Raw genomic sequence first — 20,812 nt, 5'->3', positions numbered from 1 at the left:
CACTGGACTCTGGGTTTTCATTGAAGCCAACTCCTCATCCTTATTATTTATCAAAGTACTCTCCGTTCTTAACCACTCTACTTGATCAGTTAATGACTGCATAGCTTCCTGGTTGGAGACACCTTGTGACTTCATCATTGCCTCATCCTTACTCATATTTATGAATTCCACAATAACAACTCCACAACAAAAAGAACAGAACACTCCTTAACTAATCACTCTACCATATTCATTTCTTGTGTGTAGTCATGAGCCACCTGGACTCCCTGCATCGCTGCATTGATTCACCATACGATGTCAAGTAAAATGAACAACTACTGTAGATTTGCCACAAGGTGCAGAAAGCCCACGTTCTAAATACTGACCTTTACCATCTGCCTTAAACTTGGAGACGTCCACTGGTTCTTCTGGCCTTGCACTTAAGATGACTCTTGACTCTCCACCTCATAATGATCAGCAAAGCGCAAACATTGTTTCAGTACCCAACAATGAAGGTATCCTAAGCAGCAGTTTGAATGTCATGCTGCAGAGGGTGGCAAACTCTCCGCTGTCCACTGGTGGTTATGTCTGCTTTTCTGGGACAGCTCTGTATGTGGTTGGCGAATTTCAGGTGCCACTCATAGGTTTTGGCCAAGTGACTGACTAGTGGTCAAGATAAATATTCTATTATAGTTCAGTTACACATCTCATTGGTGTCAATGAGAAGTAGGCACACCCCACTCCAATGCAGCAGGCAGGTGATGGGCTTAAACGTTGGCAAAGAAGTACATATATCAGCGTCCTATGACGCTGAGATCAGGCCAGGAGGCACCAAGGGGCCCATCAGTCAGCAAAGGCCCTAAAGCCAGTCTGTCTCCTCTTGTGCTGTAACTGCCTTCAACAGAAGAATTCCCATACTAAGCAACAACCCAGACCCGGCTTGACGCTGCTGACACCCGTAGTAATGAGCAAAGACTGCTGTGCATTGGGGCATGATCCTGGCAGGTATCTGACAGAAGCTGGCGTCAGTGGCAGGGCAGCAGCCCTGTGGAGCCAAGTCCCACAGGGTGGTGGGAGCAGCTGTACTATCGCCAACTCATGGCTGCAGCTGGTGGTGTCTAGTCGTCTTGTCGTGTAGCATAGAACTGGCGTCATGGTTACGCTGCTGGAGTTGGAATGGACCTGCTTCAAAATTCACTGCTATTTACGCGGCTCTGGGGCGCATTTGTTGCAGTATTACCCAGCCTCTGGTGCAGTAGTTCATAACTTGAATCTTGCTCCGGTGTGTTGACACCATCCTGCGTGCTTCGGCTCGTACCTCTGTGCAGTGCAGATTTTGCAGAGCACGGCTAGACCGCCTCCCAGTCCTTCTGCTTTCCTGTTGCTATAACCAATATATTGCCACACTATGCATGCTGGCCAGTGGTAACTATCACAATGCTTTGATGCTGTTTGCGCTCTGTCAGATCTTTGTTATTTCTCTCATGCATTGTAATGTATTAGCACTTTCTTTTTGTAATATAATTATGTGTTACTTAGAAATGCCTGCAGTGGCTACTGAGCCCACTGAGTACTACACTGAAGCGCAAAAGAAACTGGTTTAGGCATGCCTACTCAAATACAGAGACATGTAAACAGGCAGAATATGGCACTGAGGTCGGCAACGCCTATACAAGACAAGTGCCTGGGGCCGTTGTTAGATCGGTCACTGCTGCTACAATGGCTGGTTATTACGATTTAAGTTAGTTTGAACGTGTTGCTGTAGTTGGCGCACGAGCGATGGGACACAGCACCATTTCGCGGGTGTACCGTGAATATCATGAATCTGGTAAAACATCAAATCTCCGACATCGCTGAAGCCGAAAAAAGATACTGCAAGAACGGGATCAACGACAACTGAAGAGAATCGTTCAACGTGACAAAAGTGCAACCCTTCCACAAACTGCTGCAGATTTCAATGCTGGGACATCAAAAAGTGGCAGCGTGAGAACCATTCAATGAGAGATAATCGATATGGACTTTGTAAGGCAAAGGCCCATTCGTATACCCTTGATGATTGCACGACACAAAGCTTTACGCCTCGCCTGGGCCTGTCAACACCTACATTGGACTGTTGATGACAGTAAAACATGTTGCATGGGCGGACGTGCACGGGTACCTACAGAACGTCATGAATCCATGGACCCTGCATCTCAGCAGGGGACTGTTCAAGCTGGTGGAGGCTCAGTAGTGGTATTGGTCGTGAGCAGCTGCAGGTGGTATGGGACCCTTGATACGCCTAGATACAACTGTGAAAGGTGACACGTACGTATGCATCCTGTCTGATCACCTGCATCCATTCATGTCCATTGTGCATTTCTTCGGACTTTGGAAATTCCAGCAGGACAATGCTACACTCCACACGTCCAGACTTGCTACAGAGTGGCTCCAGGAACACTCTTCCCAGTTTAAACACTTGTGCTGGTCACCTGACTCCCCAGACATGAATAGATCTGGTACACCTTGCAACTGCTGGTCAGAAGAGATTTCCACCCCCTCGTATTCTTATTGATTTAGGGACAGCACTGCAGGATTCACGGTGTCAGTTCCCTCCAGCAGTATTTCAAACAGGAGTCGAGTCCATGCCACGTCGTGTTGCGGCACTTCTGCGTGCTCCCGGGGGCCCTACTTGATTTTAGGCAGGTGTACCAGTTTCTTTGGCCCTTCAGTGTATAAATGCCACTTATCTATCTAATATTATTATTGTGGGACCAATTACACAATAAAGACCCATATCCACATCCCAATTTCGTTCCTACCTCCTGCCCTGTTTTTATGGTTCAGAGTTATTTCACAGCTGATACTTCAGTATTATTTTAATTTTACTAACAAGTTATTCTTTTTTTGTATAGTTGCAAAAAGCGTCACCTGGGGGCACTTCGTATCAGTTTTGTACCTTGTATGCTGTATGCACTACTGTGCATATTCCCTTTTTCAAAATGTGTTTTTAGCTTCATTTTGCAGTTTCTGTTGCTGTTCTGCATCCTTTTTCTTGTTTTAAATATCAAATTGTTCAGCTACTTTCGTGGGCACAAATAGCGCTACTGTTCCTAGGCATTCTTGCAACCTGGTCTCAAGTTTTCTTTGTTAAGTTTTGTAGCGTCGTCTACCAGTTGAGAACTGATGCTGACGGCTGACACATGTGGTCCATACTTAATATGAAGACTTTTCTTTTTGGTATGTCTACTTCAGGGCATTCTGTGTAACACGTTTTGTAAAGTCACTCTTAGTGAGATACATCATTTACGCGTGTGTTTACGAGTCTGTACTTTTCTTTGGCAGGAGTCCTGATGATGCTTCAATAAATAATAACTATTGACCAATAAGTGGCCATTTACACTACCGACGTATTCAGCAGTGGCACAAGGCTGCTCAAGTTTTTGTCATTGTCTCTGACTTCCTATCCACTTCATGTCGTACCGTAATTTATACCTATAATTATTGTGTATATTAAATGAGACACTTTATCTGAGTCACGGGGCGTTATGTTTACTATATTCTCATGTTATACTACGATTCTCAAATTAGCATTGTGTGTGCGATTAATATAAGTTGGAACAACACTCCACTGTTTATATTCATTGACCCCTTTTTATCATGTGTCCATTTATCCAACCTTCCCAGACTGAGCAAAGCCATGTGTGGCTGGGTACAGCTAGCTTTACAATAAATGATGTGGACGCCACGTACATGCATATAGAGATGTATGAATCATACACTACTGGCCATTAAAATTACTACATCACGAAGATGAGGTGTACAGGTGCGAAATTTAGCCGATAGGAAGAAGATGTTGTGATATGCAAATGATTAGCTTTTCAGAGCATTCACACAAGGTTGGCGCCGGTGGCGACACCTACAACGTGCTGACATGAGGAAAGTTTCCAACCGATTTGCCATAACAAACAGCAGTTCACCGGCGTTGACTGATGAAACATTGTTGTGATGCCTCGTGTAAGGAAGAGAAATGCGTACCATCACTTTTACGACTTTGATAAAGGTCTGATTGTAGCCTATCACGATTGCGGTTTTATCGTATCGCGACATTGCTGCTCGCGTTGGACGGGATCTTATGACTGTTAACAGAATATTGAATCGGTGGGATGAGGAGGGTAATGTGGAACGCCGTGCTGGATCCCAACGGCCTCGTATCACTAGCAGTCGAGATGACAGGCATTTTAGCCGCATGGTTGTAACGGATCGAGCAGCCACGTCTCGATCCCTGAGTCAACAGATGGGGACGTTTGCAAGACAACAAACATCTGCGCGAACAGTTCGACGACGTTTGAAGGAGCATGGACTATCAGCTCGGAGCCTACGGCTGCGGTTACCCTTTACGCTGCATCACAGACAGGAGCACCCGCGATGGTGTACTCAACGACAAACCTGGGTGCACGAATCGCAAAACGTCATTTTTCGGATGAATCCAGGTTCTGTTTACAACATCGTGATGGTCGCATCCGTGTTTGGCGACATCGCGGTGAACCCACATTGGAGGCGTATGTTCGTCATCGCCTTACTGGCATATCACCCGGCGCGATGGTGTGGGGTGCCATTGGTTACACGTCTCGGTCACCTCTTGTTCGCATTGATGGAACTTCGAACAGTGGACGATACGTTTCAGATGTGTTACGACCCGTGGCTCTACCCTTCATTCGATCCCTGCGAAACCCTACATTTCAGCAGGATAATGCGCGACCGCATGTTGCAGGTCCTGTACGGACCTTTCTGGTTATAGAAAATGTTCGACTGCTGCCCTGGCCAGCACATTCTCCAGATCTCTCACCAACTGAACACTTCTGGTCAATGGTGGCCGAGCAACTGGCTCGTCACAATAATCCAGTTACTACTCGTGGTGAACTGTGGTATCGTGTTGAAGCTGCATGGGCAGCTGTACCTGTACACGCCACCAAGCTCTATTTGACTCAGTTCCCAGGCGTATCAAGGACGTTATTACGGCCGTAGGTGGTTGTTCTTGGTACCGATTTCTCAGCATCTATGCACCCAATTTGCGTGAAAATGCAATCACATAGCAGTTCTAGTATAATATATTTGTCCAATGAATACCCGTTCATCATCTGCATTTATTCTTGGTGTAATTTTAAGGGCCAGTAGTGTATTATCAAGTATCTTCGTTTTCCTCTGTCTGATTATCTTGAAGACTAATTGAGCAGTAGAAACCAGTAAGTTTCTCTGAGCGACAAGGGTTCATCAGAGACAAAATGATAATGCCAAGAGACATCCAGGGACGTGTGACAGGTGCGCTGTTCCCTATGAACATACACTGTCTGTCGGACTGAGTGGGCCCCGTTTGTTTACTGATGACGCTGTTGAGTACGGGGGATTGTTGTAGCTGAGTGAGATTCGTGACGACTTGCACAAAATTTCTGATTCAATATAAAGAATAACTAAGGTAATGCGATAAGGGACTGTACTGTTCGAATGCAGTTCAAGTGGGATGCTGCTTAAATTAGTTACGTCTATTAAATATCTTTACGTGACGTTAAGAAATGATAATGAATATAACTAGCGAATTAGGCCAGTTGCCAGAAAGACGATGGATGAGTATGTCAGTTGTAAGGAAGACGAATGGACCTGTACGGTGTATTACGAGAGTTCTGGGGAAGTGTAGCGCAACACTAAAGAAGACCGCTTAAGTGACGCAGTCTTGAGTGTTGCAAGAGTTGTAATATTTCTCGCTTTACGGCCATCATATTCAAGTACAAGGAGCTCTTCTTAGAGCAGTTGCGATGGCAGCAGTGGGAAGATGACGTAATCGAGTGTGAGGTACCGATGATGGATGGTTTGTTCGGTACGTATATCGTCAGAAAGGCCGCATAAATTGTGGTCCTTCTCCGCTATTGGCTGCTGCGTTCGGAAGTTGTGCGCTAAAATGATAATATTATTTGTAAATATTAAAAAAAGAATTTACAAGCATTTCATATTAAAGCATCTTTCAATAGGGTGCTATCATTGCATTATTTCACAAGCATTAATAACCAACAGAATAGTAAATAACTGAAAAACGAAAAAGGAGACGCAACACTTCGGTGACCTAACATGGATGGCTGGCGAAGTGGTTCGGTTGTAAGATCAGAGCTGGTTCGGCAGTGTTGGAGGACAGACATGTTGTTTGCAGCGGTCGGTGTCAGTTAAGACTTTACTAGCAATGTATGGTTATTTGGGCATGTATTTGAGAACTGTGTCATAGTAATTACGAAAATACGTTCATTATTTTGTTTAAGAACGGAAATTGTATGTGACTCTAGAGTGGAGTGCAATTGTGCAGTTTCTCGTGTTAAGCTAATAAAAAACGAGTGGAATCCAATATAAACAAACTAATTGGAAATTAATTGTTTCTAAAATATTTGTTCCTCGCTAAAAGTTTATTACAGCCTCAAGATAATGGACTCACGACCTAAGTGTTGTTTCCTGCGCGGGGGAGAACAACTACAGAGGCATCTCGCGTGCACTGCAGTCTTAGTACAAATGAGATCCGTAACACGTCATCTGTGATAACACAGAGGAGGAATGAAGGAGAGAAATTGTTGAGGGAAGGGGTTTATACAGGGTGTTGGTACGGCCAAACTTACAGGAAACATTCCTCACACACAAAGAAAGAAAATATGTTATGTGGACATGTGTCCGGAAACGCTTACTTTCCATGTTAGAGCTCATTTTATTACTTCTCTTCAAATCAAATTAATCATGGAATGGAAACACACAGCAACAGAACGTACCAGCGTGACTTCAAATACTTTGTTACAGGAAAAGTTGTAAAAGTCCTCCGTTTGCGAGGATACATGCATCCACCCTCCGTCGCATGGAATCCCAAGAGAATGGCGTATTGTATCACAGCCGTCCACAGTACGAGCACGAAGAGTCTCTACATTTGGTACCGCGGTTGCGTAGACAAGAGCTTTCAAATGCCCCCATAAATGAAAGTCAAGAGGGTTGAGGTCAGGAGAGCGTGGAGACCATGGAATTGGTCCGCCTCTACCAATCCATCGGTCACCGAATCTGTTGTTGAGAATCGTACGAACACTTCGACTGAAATGTGCAGGAGCTCCATCGTGCATGAACCACATGTTGTGTCGTACTTGTAAAGGCACATGTTCTAGCAGCACAGGTAGAGTATCCCGCATGAAATCATGATAACGTGCTTCATTGAGCGTTGGTGGAAGAACATGGGGCCCAATCAAGACATCACCAACAATGCCTGCCCAAACGTTCACAGAAAATCTGTGTTGATGACGTGATTGCACAATTGCGTGTGGATTCTCGTCAGCCCACACATGTTGACTATGAAAATTTACAATTTTATCACGTTGGATTGAAGCCTCATCTGTAAAGAGAACATTTGCACTGAAATGAGGATTGACACATTGTCGGATGAACCATTCGCAGAAGTGTACCCGTGGAGGCCAGTCAGCTGCTGATAGTGCCTGCACACGCTGTACATGATACGGAAACAACTGGTTCTCCCGTAGCACTCTCCATACAGTGACGTGGTCAACGTTACCTTTTACAGCAGCAACTTCTCTGACGCTTACATTAGGGTTATGGTCAACTGCACGAAGGATTGCCTCGTCCATTGCAGGTGTCCTCGTTCTATGTCTTCCCCAGTCGCGAGTCATAGGTTGAAATGTTCCGTGCTCCCTAAGACGCCTATCAATTGCTTCGAACGTCTTCCTGTCACGACACCTTCGTTTTGGAAATCTGTCTCGATACAAACGTACCGCGCCACGGCTCTTGCCCCGTGCTAATCCATACATAAAATGGGCATCTGCATTTGTAAACATTGCACTGACTGCAAAACCACGGTCGTGATGAACACTAACCTGTTGATGCTGCGTACTGATGTGCTTGATGCTAGTACTGTAGAGCAATGAGTCGCATGTCAACACAAGCACCGAAGTCAACATTACCTTCCTTCAATTGGGCCAACTGGCGGTGAATCGAGGAAGTATAGTACATACTGACGAAACTAAAATGAGCTCTAACATGGAAATTAAGCGTTTCCGGACACGTGTCCACATAACATCTTTTCTTTATTTGTGGGTGAGGAATGTTTCCTGAAACTTTGGCCGTATCTTTTTGTAACACCCTGTATATGCACGTATATCTCATCCTCTCTCTCCCTCTCTTTTTCAACTTGGCGTAGAGTGTTTGTGATTCCCATCAGATCGGATTAAGGAAGATACTTAAGTAGTCCCAACGGTGCCACTAGTGTTGGTACTGGACCGTTAGATCAGCACGACAGTGGCACAGAAATACACATTGAGCTCAGACGGGAATCCATCGTGAGAAGAAAACGTCTTTTTCGAAACGCTGTTGAGGAAGTTCGTATAAACTGACATTATGATAGAAATCAGAAGGACTTTCCTATCTGTAACTTACATAATAGGGCCCGTGGTCTAGGGGTAGCGTCTTTGATTCATAATCGAAACGTCTTCGGTCCCCGCCACTGTCTAAATTTTGATAAATAATCAACATTGGCGGCCGAAGACTTCCGGCATAAGAAGTCAGCCTCATTCTGCCAACGGCCTTGTCAAAGAGGGCGGAGGAGCGGATAGAGGTTCAGGGCACTCTCTTGTCCCAGGGATGGGAAATTGCCCCTAAAGGCGGAAGAATCAGCAATGATCAACGACATGAGGATGCAGAAGGCAATGGAAACCACTGCATTAAAGACACGGAACGTGTATCCACAGGACATGTGGCCTGTAATTGAAGAAGTGTCATGATGATCTCTCCATTAGCAAAAGATTCCGGAACAGTCCCCCATTCGGATCTCTGGGAGGGGACTGCCAAGGGGGAGGTTACCATGAGAAAAACATTGAATAATCAACGAAAGGATAATGTTCTACGAGTCGGGCGTGAAATGTCAGAAGCCTGAACGTGGTAGGGAAACTAGAAAATCTGAGAAGAGAAATGCAAAGGCTCAATCTAGATATAGTAGGGGTCAGTGAAGTGAAGTGGAAGGAAGACAAGGATTTCTGGTCAGATAAGTATCGGGTAATATCAACAGCAGCAGAAAATGGTATAACAGGTGTAGGATTCGTTATGAATACTAAGGTAGGGCAGAGGGTGTGTTACTGCGAACAGTTCAGTGACTGGGTTGTTCTAATCAGAATCGACAGCAGACCAACACCGACAACGATAGTTCAGGTATACATGCCAACGTTGCAAGCTGAAGATGAACAGATAGAGAATGTGTATGAGGATATTGAAAGGGTAATGCAGTATGTAAAGGGGGACGAAAATCTAATAGTCATGGGCGACTGGAATGCAGTTGTAGGGGAAGGAGTAGAAGAAAAGGTTACAGGAGAATATGGGCTTGGGACAAGGAATGAAAAAGGAGAAAGATTAATTGAGTTCTGTAACAAGTTTCAGCTAGTAATAGCGAATATCCTGTTCACGAATCACAGGACGAGGAGGTATACTGGAAAAAGGCCGGGAGATACGGGAAGATTTCAATTAGATTACATCATGGTCAGACAGAGATTCCGAAATCAGATACTGGATTGTAAGGCGTACCCAGGAGCAGATATAGACTCAGATCACAATATAGTAGTGATGAAGAGTAGGCTGAAGTTCAAGACATTAGTCAGGAAGAATCAATACGCTAAGAAGTGGGATACGGAAGTTCTAAGGAATGACGAGATACGTTTGAAGTTCTCTAACGCTATAGATACAACAATAAGGATTAGCGCAGTAGGCAACACAGTTGAAGAGGAATGGACGTCTCTAAAAAGGGCCATCACAGAAGTTGGGAAGGAAAACATAGGTACAAAGAAGGTAGCTGCGAAGAAACCATGGGTAACAGAAGAAATACTTCAGTTGATTGATGAAAGGAGGAAGTACAAACATGTTCCGGGAAAATCAGGAATACAGAAACAGAAGTCGCTGAGGAATGAAATAAATAGGAAGTGCAGGGAAGCTAAGAGGAAATGGCTGCAGGAAAAATGTGAAGATATCGAAAAAGATATGATTGTCGGAAGGACAGACTCAGCTTACAGGAAAGTCAAAACAATCTTTGGTGACATTAAAAGCAACGGTGGTAACATTAAGAGTGCAACGGGAATTCCACTGTTAAATGCAGAGGAGAGTGCAGAAAGGTGGAAAGAATACATTGAAAGTCTGTATGAGGGTGAAGATTTGTCTGATGTGATAGAAGAAGAAACAGGAGTCGATTTAGAAGAGATAGGGGATCCAGTATTAGAATCGGAATTTAAAAGAGCTTTGGAAGCCTTACGGTCAAATAAGGCAGAAGGGATAGATAACATTCCATCAGAATTTGTAAAATCATTAGGGGAAGTGGCAATAAAACGACTGTTCACGTTGGTGTGTAGAATATATGAGTCTGGCGACATACCGTCTGACTTTCGGAAAAGCATTATCCACACAATTCCGAAGACAGCATTGTATGGTAGTGAAAAATGGACTGTGGGAAAAGCGGAACAGAAGAGAATCTAAGCATTTGAGATGTGGTGCTATAGACGAATGTTGAAAATTAGGTATACTGATAAGGTAAGGAATGAGGAGGTTCTACGCAGAATCGGAGAGGAAAGGAATATGTGGAAAACACTGATAAGGAGAAGGGACAGGATGATAGGACGTCTGCTAAGACATGAGAGAATGACTTCCATGGTACTAGAAGGAGCTGTAGAGGGCAAAAACTGTAGAGGAAGACAGAGATTGGATTACGTCAAGCAAATAATTGAGGACGTAGGTTGCAAGTGCTACTCTGAGATGAAGAGGTTAGCACAGGAAAGGAATTCGTGGAGGGCCTCATCAAACCAGTCAGTAGACTGATGAAAAAAAAAAAAACATACTTAAGTATAAAGGACCAAAAGGCAGAATAAGGGGAGATTAGTTGTGGTGTAGAATCATACAGGTATTTGTGAAGACAGCAGCACAGGTAACGGTTACAGCGTGCACTGCGTGAACACTGAACTGTGCCTTTTAGAGTATGTATGTGAATGTAGAACGAATTTCTATAAACAAAGCTTACACGCTAAGGTCTCGACTATCAGTCCGATGACTGATATCGCAGTGAATCTCTCTCTCTCTCTTGTTTTTCCTGGGAAAACCAAGAGAGTGATATTCATTTCGAGATTTTCTAGAAAGAAATTTTGTCATATGATGACATGATGGAGACCGTGGCTGTTGTTTGAAGACAAATGTTAATGGTGTTAGTACAGCAACCAGATTTGTGGCTGGTTGCTGTCCTAACACCATCAACATTCGTCTTTCTAGAAAGCGCCGTAAGGCGTCGATGGTCTTGCAAGAAATAACGCCCCTAGGAAACGCCTGAGGTATGATAAGTTTATCGTCACTTTATCTGAGTCCATTACGACCAGCAGTAAGCGGATGAACATCCCACATCGCGAACTACAATGAAGACGCTGCTTTAACGAGAGGTGTTACTGAAGTGTCTCCGAGAAATTTCGAGGACAGCGCGGTCATCACAGCTCAAAGATGTAGCAACCGACACTGCGATAAGCTTCTTTTCCGGGAAGTTAGAGAACATAACTCGCCAGTGGAGATCCATTATGGCACGTGTATGACACCCTCTGACGGGAGAGGGGACGGTGAGGGAGCCCGTGCCGATGTAGGAATCGACGGCTACGCTCTGCTCGGCTGCAGTCGACATGACGATCTCTGTCGCTGTGGTCGCCATCTTGCTGGCGTCCGCTTTCTCCGGCGTACTGTGCCTTGGTAAGTTGCTGGAATACTGCTTACACTCCCGCGCAGAATGGGGTGGTTTTAAGTGTTATCAATTATTTGTCATGTACTCTTTGAAAGAAGATTTTTTTTGGTAGACAGCCGTAACAGAAGCTTAGTTTATTGAATCACTTTTATTTACTTATTTGTCACTTACGTTCCCCGTATAAGGCCAGAGAGATCTAGCCAACTACTGTTTACCGAATTTTCGTTATCTGGTTTTGATATCGAGTAACTGAGAGCTAGGAGCGCAGCCACATTACAACAGAGCGAGGTACAAATATCACTTTCACGTCGTACTCGTCAAACGTTTCCTGGCTTCTGTTTGTTGTACTTTTGTCCAGTCACGTTTGCCGCTGTCGTGGGTTTTTGGACCGTGGGGTTTGCTACCCGTGACGTCAGTATGGTGCTTTCGACCCCAGACATTTTAGTCGTAGGTTTTCCGATAGTCAATGGAAACCACAAGAGTGGAGGAGGCTCTGCCCACCGTTTCGTAACAAGAACATCGCTTCACAATTTATGAGGGGCATAGAACTAGCTCTGCATATAGTATGCAGGCATGTTTCAATGTTTTCTTTATTTTTCGTGTTTACCAATTCATTATCACCTTTTTTCTATCTAAAAATTATTGCAACATAGGATTGAACTTCAGGTATTATTTCATGTATTTCAATGCCGTGGTCAATTTTTTGCTAGAAAGCCGGAGATTTTAAACATCTTAAATCACCTTGCCCGGACTATTTCGCCACACTGTCTTTCAACAATTTGTCAATACCTGTGTCTCCTTTCCTCAAGAACAAGGCCATTGGAATTTTTCTTATTTCAAATGCAGCATTTACTACTTCATCCTTCAGCTTACTTATCATAATATATACGTTCGGAAGTTTTTGATTTGCTAAGGAGTTTAGTTTTCTATGCCAGACTTTTACAGCATTCGTGGTCCTGCGCCTCTAATTAGAAACATTCTACTTTTCAGTTGGAATACTAGAAGTCTCCATCCATTGATTGACCATATAGTTTGCTAATTTAATGACCTTTCCCCACTGGGCATATCCTCCATTATTACCATCCAAGCTTCATCGAACACATGTTGATGGAAAATGTGGCATTGCAGCACACATGCGACAAAACCATTGGGCATCTTCTCTATCTTTGTTTTCCTCTATTAATCCCAGTTCTTGTGTTCTCTTCCAGAGACATCGCTTGAAGTGAAAATTGCAACCGGAAATGGATATTGCGGGGAACACAGTCTCCATAGCGTTAGTTGTCGCCATTTCGAAGTCTAGCACTGCTATTTTCTGTGACCATACACGCATCTTATTATTTAGTGCAATATAAAATCTTGCATACTTATTTTGACCTTTATCTGGGAGCAAAGCAAATAAACCAGTAAATACTGTCGTTTCCTCTTCTGTGGTTCCATTATCAACGTGTATGTTGTACTGTTGTTGCAATTGTCCCTAACAACTGTCGGGTGTCGAGGCCATCAGAACAGTCCAGGTTTCATACAGCATTTTCTCTGCTTCTTCACAACCGAACACCATGAGTCTGTCAGGAATAGACTAATCTTCAATTTTCAAAACCTGCTACCTTCATTTACTTTCAAAATGCCTTCGTTTAGTTGAATGCGAGCTAGTCTCAGGGTTCAGTTCTTTCCAGTAGCTATCCTCCTTGCTTTATACAGTGCGTCAGTTCATTCTTGGAGATTCATTATTTTCTTTTTTTTTGGTCGTCAGTCTTCTGACTGGTTTGATTTGATGCGGCCTCCACGTATTCCTCTCCTGTGCCAACCACTTCATCTCACAGTAGCACTTGCAACCTACGTTCTCAATTCTTTGCTGGATGTATTCCAGTCTGTCTTCCTATACAGTTTTTGCCCTCTACGGCTCCTTCTAGTACCATGGAAGTCATTCCATCATGTCATAACAGATGACTTATCATCCCGTCCCTGCTCCTTATCAGTGTTTTCCACATATTCCTTTCCTCTCCGATTCTGCGCAGAACCTCCTCATTCCTTACCTTATCAGTCCATCTAATTTTCAGCACCTATCTGTAGCACCACATCTCAATTGCTTCGATTTTCTTCTGTTCCGATTTTCCCACAATCCATGTTTCACTACCATACAATGCTGTACTCCAGACGTATATTCTCAGAAATTTCTTCCTCAATTTAAGGTCAATATGTGATATTAGTAGACTTCTCTTGTCCAGAAATGCCCTTTTGGCCATAGGTAGTCTGCTTTTGATGTCCTCCTTGCTCCGTCGGTCATCGTTTATTTTACTGCCTAGATAGCAGAATTCCTTAACCTCATCTTCTTCGTGATCATAAATCCTGATGCTAAGTTTTTCGCTGTTATCATTTCTACTACTTCTCATTACCTTCGTCTTTCTCCGATTTACTCTCAGTCCATACTGTGTACTCAATAGACTGTTAATTCGGTTCAGCAGATCATGTAATTCTTCTTCACTTTCACTCAGGATAGCAATGTCATCAGCGAATAGTATCATTGATATTCTTTCACCTTGAATTTTAATTATATTCCTGAATCTTTCTTTTGTTTCCATAATTACTTCTCAACGTACAGATTGAACAATAGGGGCAAAAGGCTACATCCTTGTTTTACATTTTACACTATTTTTAATCCGAGCACTTCGTTTTTGGTTGTCCACTATTATTATTCTCTCTTGACTGTTGTACATATTATATGTGACCCGTCTCTCCCTATAGCTTACCCCTACTTTTTTCAGAATTTCGAACATCTTGCACCATTTTACATTGTCGAACGCTTTTTCCAGGCCGACAAATCCAATGAACGTTCTTGATTTTTCTTTAGCCTTGCTTCCATTATTAACCTCAACGTCAGCAATGCCTCTCTCGTGACTTTCTTTTCCCAAAGCCAAACTGATCGTCATCTAGCGCATACTCAATTTTCTTTTCCATTCTTCTGCACATTATTCTTATAAGCAAATTGGATGCATGAGCTGTGTAGCTGTTTGTGCGATAGTTATCGTACTTGTCAGCTCTTGCCGTCTTCGGAATTGTGTAGATTATGCATTCTACACACCAACGTGAATAGTCGTTTTCTTGCCACTTCCCCCAATGATTTTAGAAATTCTGATGGAATTCTTCTGCCTTACTCGATCTTAAGTCCTCCAAAGCTCTTTTACATTCTGATTCTAATACTGGATCCCCTATATCTTCTAAATCGACTCCTGTTTCTTCTTATATCTCATCAAACAAATCTTCCTCGTCATAGAGGCTTTCAATGTATTCTTTCCATGTAACTGCTGTCTCCTCTGCATTTTACAGTGGAATTCCCGTTGCACTCTTAATGTTACCACCCTTGCTTTCAATGTCACCGAAGGTTGTTTTGACTTTCCTGTATGCTTAGTCTGTCCTTCCGACAATCATTCCTTTTTCGATGTCTTCCCATTTTTCCTGCAACCGTTTCGTCTTAGATTCCTGTACGTGCTACTTATTTTATTCCTCAGCGACTTGTACTTCTATATTCCTGAGTTTTCCGGAAAACGTTTGTACTTCCTCCTTTCATCAATCAACTAAAGTATTTCTTCTGATACCCATGGTTTCGTAGCAGTTGCCTTCTTTGTAGCTATGTTTTCCTTCCCAACTTCAGTGATGGCCGTTTTTAGAGATATCCACTCCTCTTCAATTGTACTGCCTACTGTGCTATTCCTTATTGCTGTATCTAAAGCCTTAGAGAACTTCAAGCGTATCTCGTCATTTCTTAGTACTTCCGTACACCACTTCTTTGCTTATTGATTCCTCCTGATTCATGTCTTAAACTTCACCCTACTCTTCATCACTACTATCTGGTCCTGGGTACTCCTTACAATCCAGTATCTCATTTCAGAATCTCTGTCTGACCATGATGTAATGTAAATGAAATCTTTCCGTATCACCCGTCCTTTTCCAAGTATGCCTCCTCCTCTTGTGGTTCTTGAACAGGGTACTCGCTATTACTAGCTGATACTTTTTACAGAACTCAATTAGTGTTACTTCTCTGTCATTCCTTGTCCCAAGCCCATGTTCTCCAGTAACCTTTTCTTCTACTCCTTCCCCTACAACTGCATTCCAGTACCCCGTAACTATTAAATTTTCAACCCGCTTTACATACTGTATTACCTTTCCAATATCCTCATACACTTTGTCTATCTCTTCATCTTCAGCATGCGACGTCGGCATGTATAAGTGAACTACCGTTGTCGTTGTTCGTTTGCTGCCGATTCTGATAAGAACGACCCTGTCACTGAACTGTTCACAGAAACACCCCCCTCCCCCCTGCTCTACCTTCTTATTCATAACGAATCCTACTCCTGTTACACTATTTTCTGCTGCTGTTGATATTACCCTATACTCATCTGACCAGAAATCCTTGTCTTCTTTCCACTTCACTTCACTGACCCCTACTATATCTAGATTGAGCCTTTGCATTTCCCTTTTCAGATTTTCTAGTTTCCCTACCACGTTCAAGCTTCTGACTTCCCACGCTCCGACTCGTAGAAGGTTATCCTTCTGTTGATTATTCAACCTTTTCCTCATGGTAACCTCCCCCTTGGCAGTCCCCCCCTGGAGCTCCGAATTGGGGACTATTCCGGAATCTTTTGCTAATGGAGCGATCATCATGACACTTTTCATGATTTGGCCTATATGTGGCGAAATCTAGATCTTTATGTTTCATCTCCTGGAAGTCCTACTTAAAAATTACAAAAACAGGCACTATCCTTCTTTCGTGCGTCCGGTTCCAGCAGATAAGTATTCGTTTCTTAATCTACAAATCTACTTCGTCAGGTGGGGAAGAATTTTGCTTCTCAGCCATGTTGTTACCAAATGCAGTTTTTAGACGACCTCTTATTCCATTCGGAATTGACACACGACTAGTTCCTATACACATCGCATTTCTGTGCACCCCGTAGCGATAACAATACTTGAAGAGACATGGCTCTCCTTTCGTTGTTATACAATTACTTCTGTTACGAACAATGTATAGATGTCTTGGGGTACCGCCTTTGATGATCAATCAAAACGTCCTCGGTCCGGTGTTCTAACCCACCCCGAAGTTTAAATTTCAAATAAAAATCATCATCAATGGCAACCGAAGACTTCCAGCATAATAAGTCATCCTTATTCAACCAATAGCCTTGTCGAAGAGCGCGGAGGAAGGGACAGAGGTTCAGGGCACTTCCTTGCCGTCTGGGGTGGGAAACTGCTCCTAAAGGCGGAAGAATCAGCAATGATCAACGGGATGAGGTTGTTAAAGGCAATGGAAACCACTGTATTAAAGACACCTAATGTGTATCCACAAGACATAGGGCCTGTAACTGAAAAAGAGTCTGACGACTTCTCCATTGGAGAAAGATTCCGTACCAGTCCCCCATTCGGATCTCCGGGAGCGGACTGCCAAAGGGGAGATGACCGTGAGTTGGATAACGACCGAAAGGATAACTTTCTACGAGTCGGGGAGTGTAATGTCAGAAGCTTGAACTCGGTATGGAAGCTATAAAATCTGAAAACGGAAATACTAGGGCTTCATCTAGATATAGTAGGCGTGAATGAAGTGAAATGGAAACAAGACCAGGATTTCCGGTCAGATGAGTATAGGGTAATATCAACTGCAGTAGAAAATGGTATAACGTGAGTAGTATTAGTTATGAATGTGACGTAGAGCAAAGAGTGAATGACTGTGAACAATTCAGTGGCAGCGTTGTTCTCATGGGAATCGACAGCAAACGAAAACCGACAACGACACTTCAGCTGTACCTGCCGACGTCGCAAACCGAAGATGAAGAGATAGAGAAAGTATAAGGGAATATTGAACGGGCAATTCAGTACGCAAAGGGAGATGAATGCGGTTGTAGGGGAAGAAATAGAAGAAGGGGTTACGATAGACTATGGGTTTGGGACAAGGAATGAGAGAGGAGAAAGACTAATTGAGTTTAGCAATTAATCTCAGCCTGTAATAGCTAGTACATTGTTCAAGAATTACAATAAGATGAGGTACACTTGGAAAAGACGAGGAGATAAGGGAAGATTTCAGTTAGATTACATCATATTCAGGCAGAGATCCTCAAATGAGAAACTGGAGCGTAAGGAGTAAACAGTAGCAGATATAGACTCAGATCACTACTTAGTAGCGATGAAGGGTATGCTGTAATTTCAGAGACTAGTCAGGAACAACCATATGCAAAGAAGTGGGATACGGAAGTGCTAAGAAATGAAGAGATACGCTAGAAACTCTGTCATAACGAATAGCTCAGTCAGCACTTCAGTTGAAGAGGAAGGGACATGACTAAAAAACAATCACAGACGTTAGAAAGGAAACCGTAGATACAAGAGAGGAAACTGCAAAGGAAGCAATGCTTCAGTTTACTGATTTAAGAAGGAAGTACAAAGACGTTCATTGAAATTTAGGATTACAGAAATTCAAGTCACCCTGTAAGAAGTGTTCGACAACGTCAAACGGTGTAAGGTGTTCGAAATTCTGAGATATATAAGGATAATCTATAGGGAAAGACTGCTGCTGTACAATATGTACAAGAGCTAAGAGGGAACAATAAGAGTAGAAGACCAGGTACGAAATTCTCAGTTTAGAAAGGGTGTAACACAGTCATAAATTCTTTCAGCTCTACTGTTCAATCTATACATCGGAGAAGCAATTACGGAAATTACAGCTATGCTCAAGAGTGGATTTAAAATTAAAGGTGAATTGATATCAATGACAAGATTCGCTGATGACCTTGCTATCCTCATTGAAAGTGAAGAGTAATTACAGAACCTGTTGAATGGAATGAACAATCTAATGGATACAGAATATGAATTGAGAATACATCGAAGGCAAACTAATTAAAAGTAGCAGAAATGAGAACAGCGATAAACTTAACATCAGAATTGGGATCGCGAAGTAAATGTAATACAGGAATTCCGCTAATTGGGCACCAAAATAATCAATGATGGACGAAGCAAGGAGGACAAAAAAAAAAGACTAGCACCGGCCAAAAGTGCATTCCTGGCCAAGAGAAGTCTGCTGGTGTCAAACATAGGCCTTAATTTGAGGAAGAAATTTTTGAAAACGTACGTATGGAGCACAGCATTGTATGGCAGAAAAATATGGACTGTGGAAAACCGAAAAATGAAAAGAATCGAAGCATTTGAGATGTGGTGCTACAGAAGAATGTTGACAATCATGTGTTCTGATAAGGTAAGGAATGAGGAGGTTCTGCGCAGAATCAGAGATGGAGGTATATGTGGTAAACTCTGACAAGGAAAAGGGTTATAGGACGTCCGTTAAGACATCACGAAATGACTTCCGTGGTACTAGACGGTGGTGTAGAGGGCAAAAACTGTAGAGGAAGACAGAGATTGCAATACGTCTAGCAAATAACTGAGGACATATGTTGCAAATGCTACTGTGAGATGAAGAGATTGACACAAGAGTGAAATAGAAGCCAAGTAGCTTGGGCTTACGGAATTTACAGAAACGAAAGCTGTCGGCCAGAGAATTGCCTGACAATACGTCCGCTGCAGATGAACGACTGACCCTAAATCAGAAATAGGGGAGACTCTGGTCTGAAAATCTACGTGCAAAGCTGTTGTTTAGTCTGAGGTGTCAGGGTACCTTCGACACCTATAGAAGGTTCGGAAAAACCAAGGTTGGTATAATCCAAGAACCAGAAATCAAGGGAATAGTACAGGTAACCGCTTGAAAGGTTGACTGCCCATATTGTGTCAGACCTGGAAGTCGTGGTGTTACATTTCTGTCTTTCCTCCAAAACTTGGCATAGACTGTGTAGCGATGCGCACCGCGCTCTCTGCAACTGAGTTGTAGCAGCGCTGTCGAGTCACTGGTTGAGTGCGCATTACTGTTGACGTTCCGGTGTTTCTGTCATAAGCAAACTGGATAAAAGAGTAGAGACTGCCAGCACATGCATTGAATGCAACATCGTCTATGACTTTCATAGTGGTTTCAGTTCGCTAAGGAACAGAGGCTACACGCTTGAAACACACGATCTATAACCTTCATAGTGGCTTCCGTTCGCTAAGGAAGAGAATGTACAAATTTATTCAGGTACACCTCAAACAGCTGAAACTATTCGTTCATTGTTTGATCGTGTACAGATACGAAGTTGCCGGATACTGACTGTTATATTTCACGCTATAGTGAAAACCAGTGTCACACATTAGAATACCTTCACATTAGTGAATACTGTTTTCATGCAAAAAAGTCTAACAAAGTTCAGCTCTGTTAAATAGATGTGAAATGTATTGAATAATGTTAAGAATGGGTAAGGAACCTAACTGCGAATTAATGAAACGAGTAAAATGACAATTGTATTTCATGCTGGAAAATATTTACAAAAAACGTTATAAAAGTTGGCCATACCCAGAATTCACCGAATAGTAGCCTCATTTGTTAATTGTGAACGTAAACAAACTTTATTCAGCACGAAACTGTCCAACAGGAAGCTCTCTCCCCTATAAACGCTGTACCAGTGGGAATCAAATTACTCGGCTATGACTGGACGAAGGTAACTAGCTTAATTGAATCCAGTTCAGTTTACGTGTATTTTTCTGACAGTTCGAGTCAAATATTGTATATCCCGATCAATAATACTCCCAAGTGTACAAAAGAAAAAACAAAACTTATAAAGACTACCTGTCGATTTATATATAACTAGCTTCTTACTCAACATTGACTAGGTAATGTTTTATTTCAATTCTATTACTCCTCCTTCCCCTCTCTCTCTCTGTCCATCTTCTCTCTCGCCCCTCTTGTTTACATCCACCTTCTGCACACCTCCGCTCTTTGCCCACATCCTCCTGCCCCTCCCTCTGTCTTCTCTCTCCCTCCCTCCCTCCCTCCCTCTCTCTCTCTCTCTCTCTCTCTCTCTCTCTGTGGCCATCTGCTATCCACCCATCTCTGTCCATATTCTCACCTTCCCTTTCTCTGTCCACTTCTTCCACTCTCTGCCCCACTCCTCCTCCATACCTGTGTTCATCTCCTCCTGCCCTTCTCTCCCTCTCTCTCTGGCCATATGCTACTCCTCCCCT

General features: G+C 43.0%; 1 protein-coding gene across 1 annotated transcript in view; it reads left to right on the top strand.

Annotated features, from left to right (window-relative positions):
- The first annotated feature begins 11,666 nt into the window (after window positions 1–11,666).
- The window catches only part of LOC126284539 (uncharacterized), a 268,571-nt gene continuing 259,425 nt past the window's right edge, over window positions 11,667–20,812 (top strand). Inside the window, exon 1 of the mRNA XM_049983539.1 lies at window positions 11,667–11,739. Within this exon, the coding sequence (XP_049839496.1) occupies window positions 11,673–11,739 (67 nt within the window). The 5' untranslated portion in view covers window positions 11,667–11,672. The remainder of the gene's footprint in view (window positions 11,740–20,812) is intronic.

Source organism: Schistocerca gregaria, chromosome 8 (genome assembly GCF_023897955.1).
Source record: "Schistocerca gregaria isolate iqSchGreg1 chromosome 8, iqSchGreg1.2, whole genome shotgun sequence".
NCBI lineage: Eukaryota > Metazoa > Arthropoda > Insecta > Orthoptera > Acrididae > Schistocerca > Schistocerca gregaria.
Note: the sequence above shows the minus strand (reverse complement) of the source record. Positions and strands in the feature narration are given on the sequence as shown.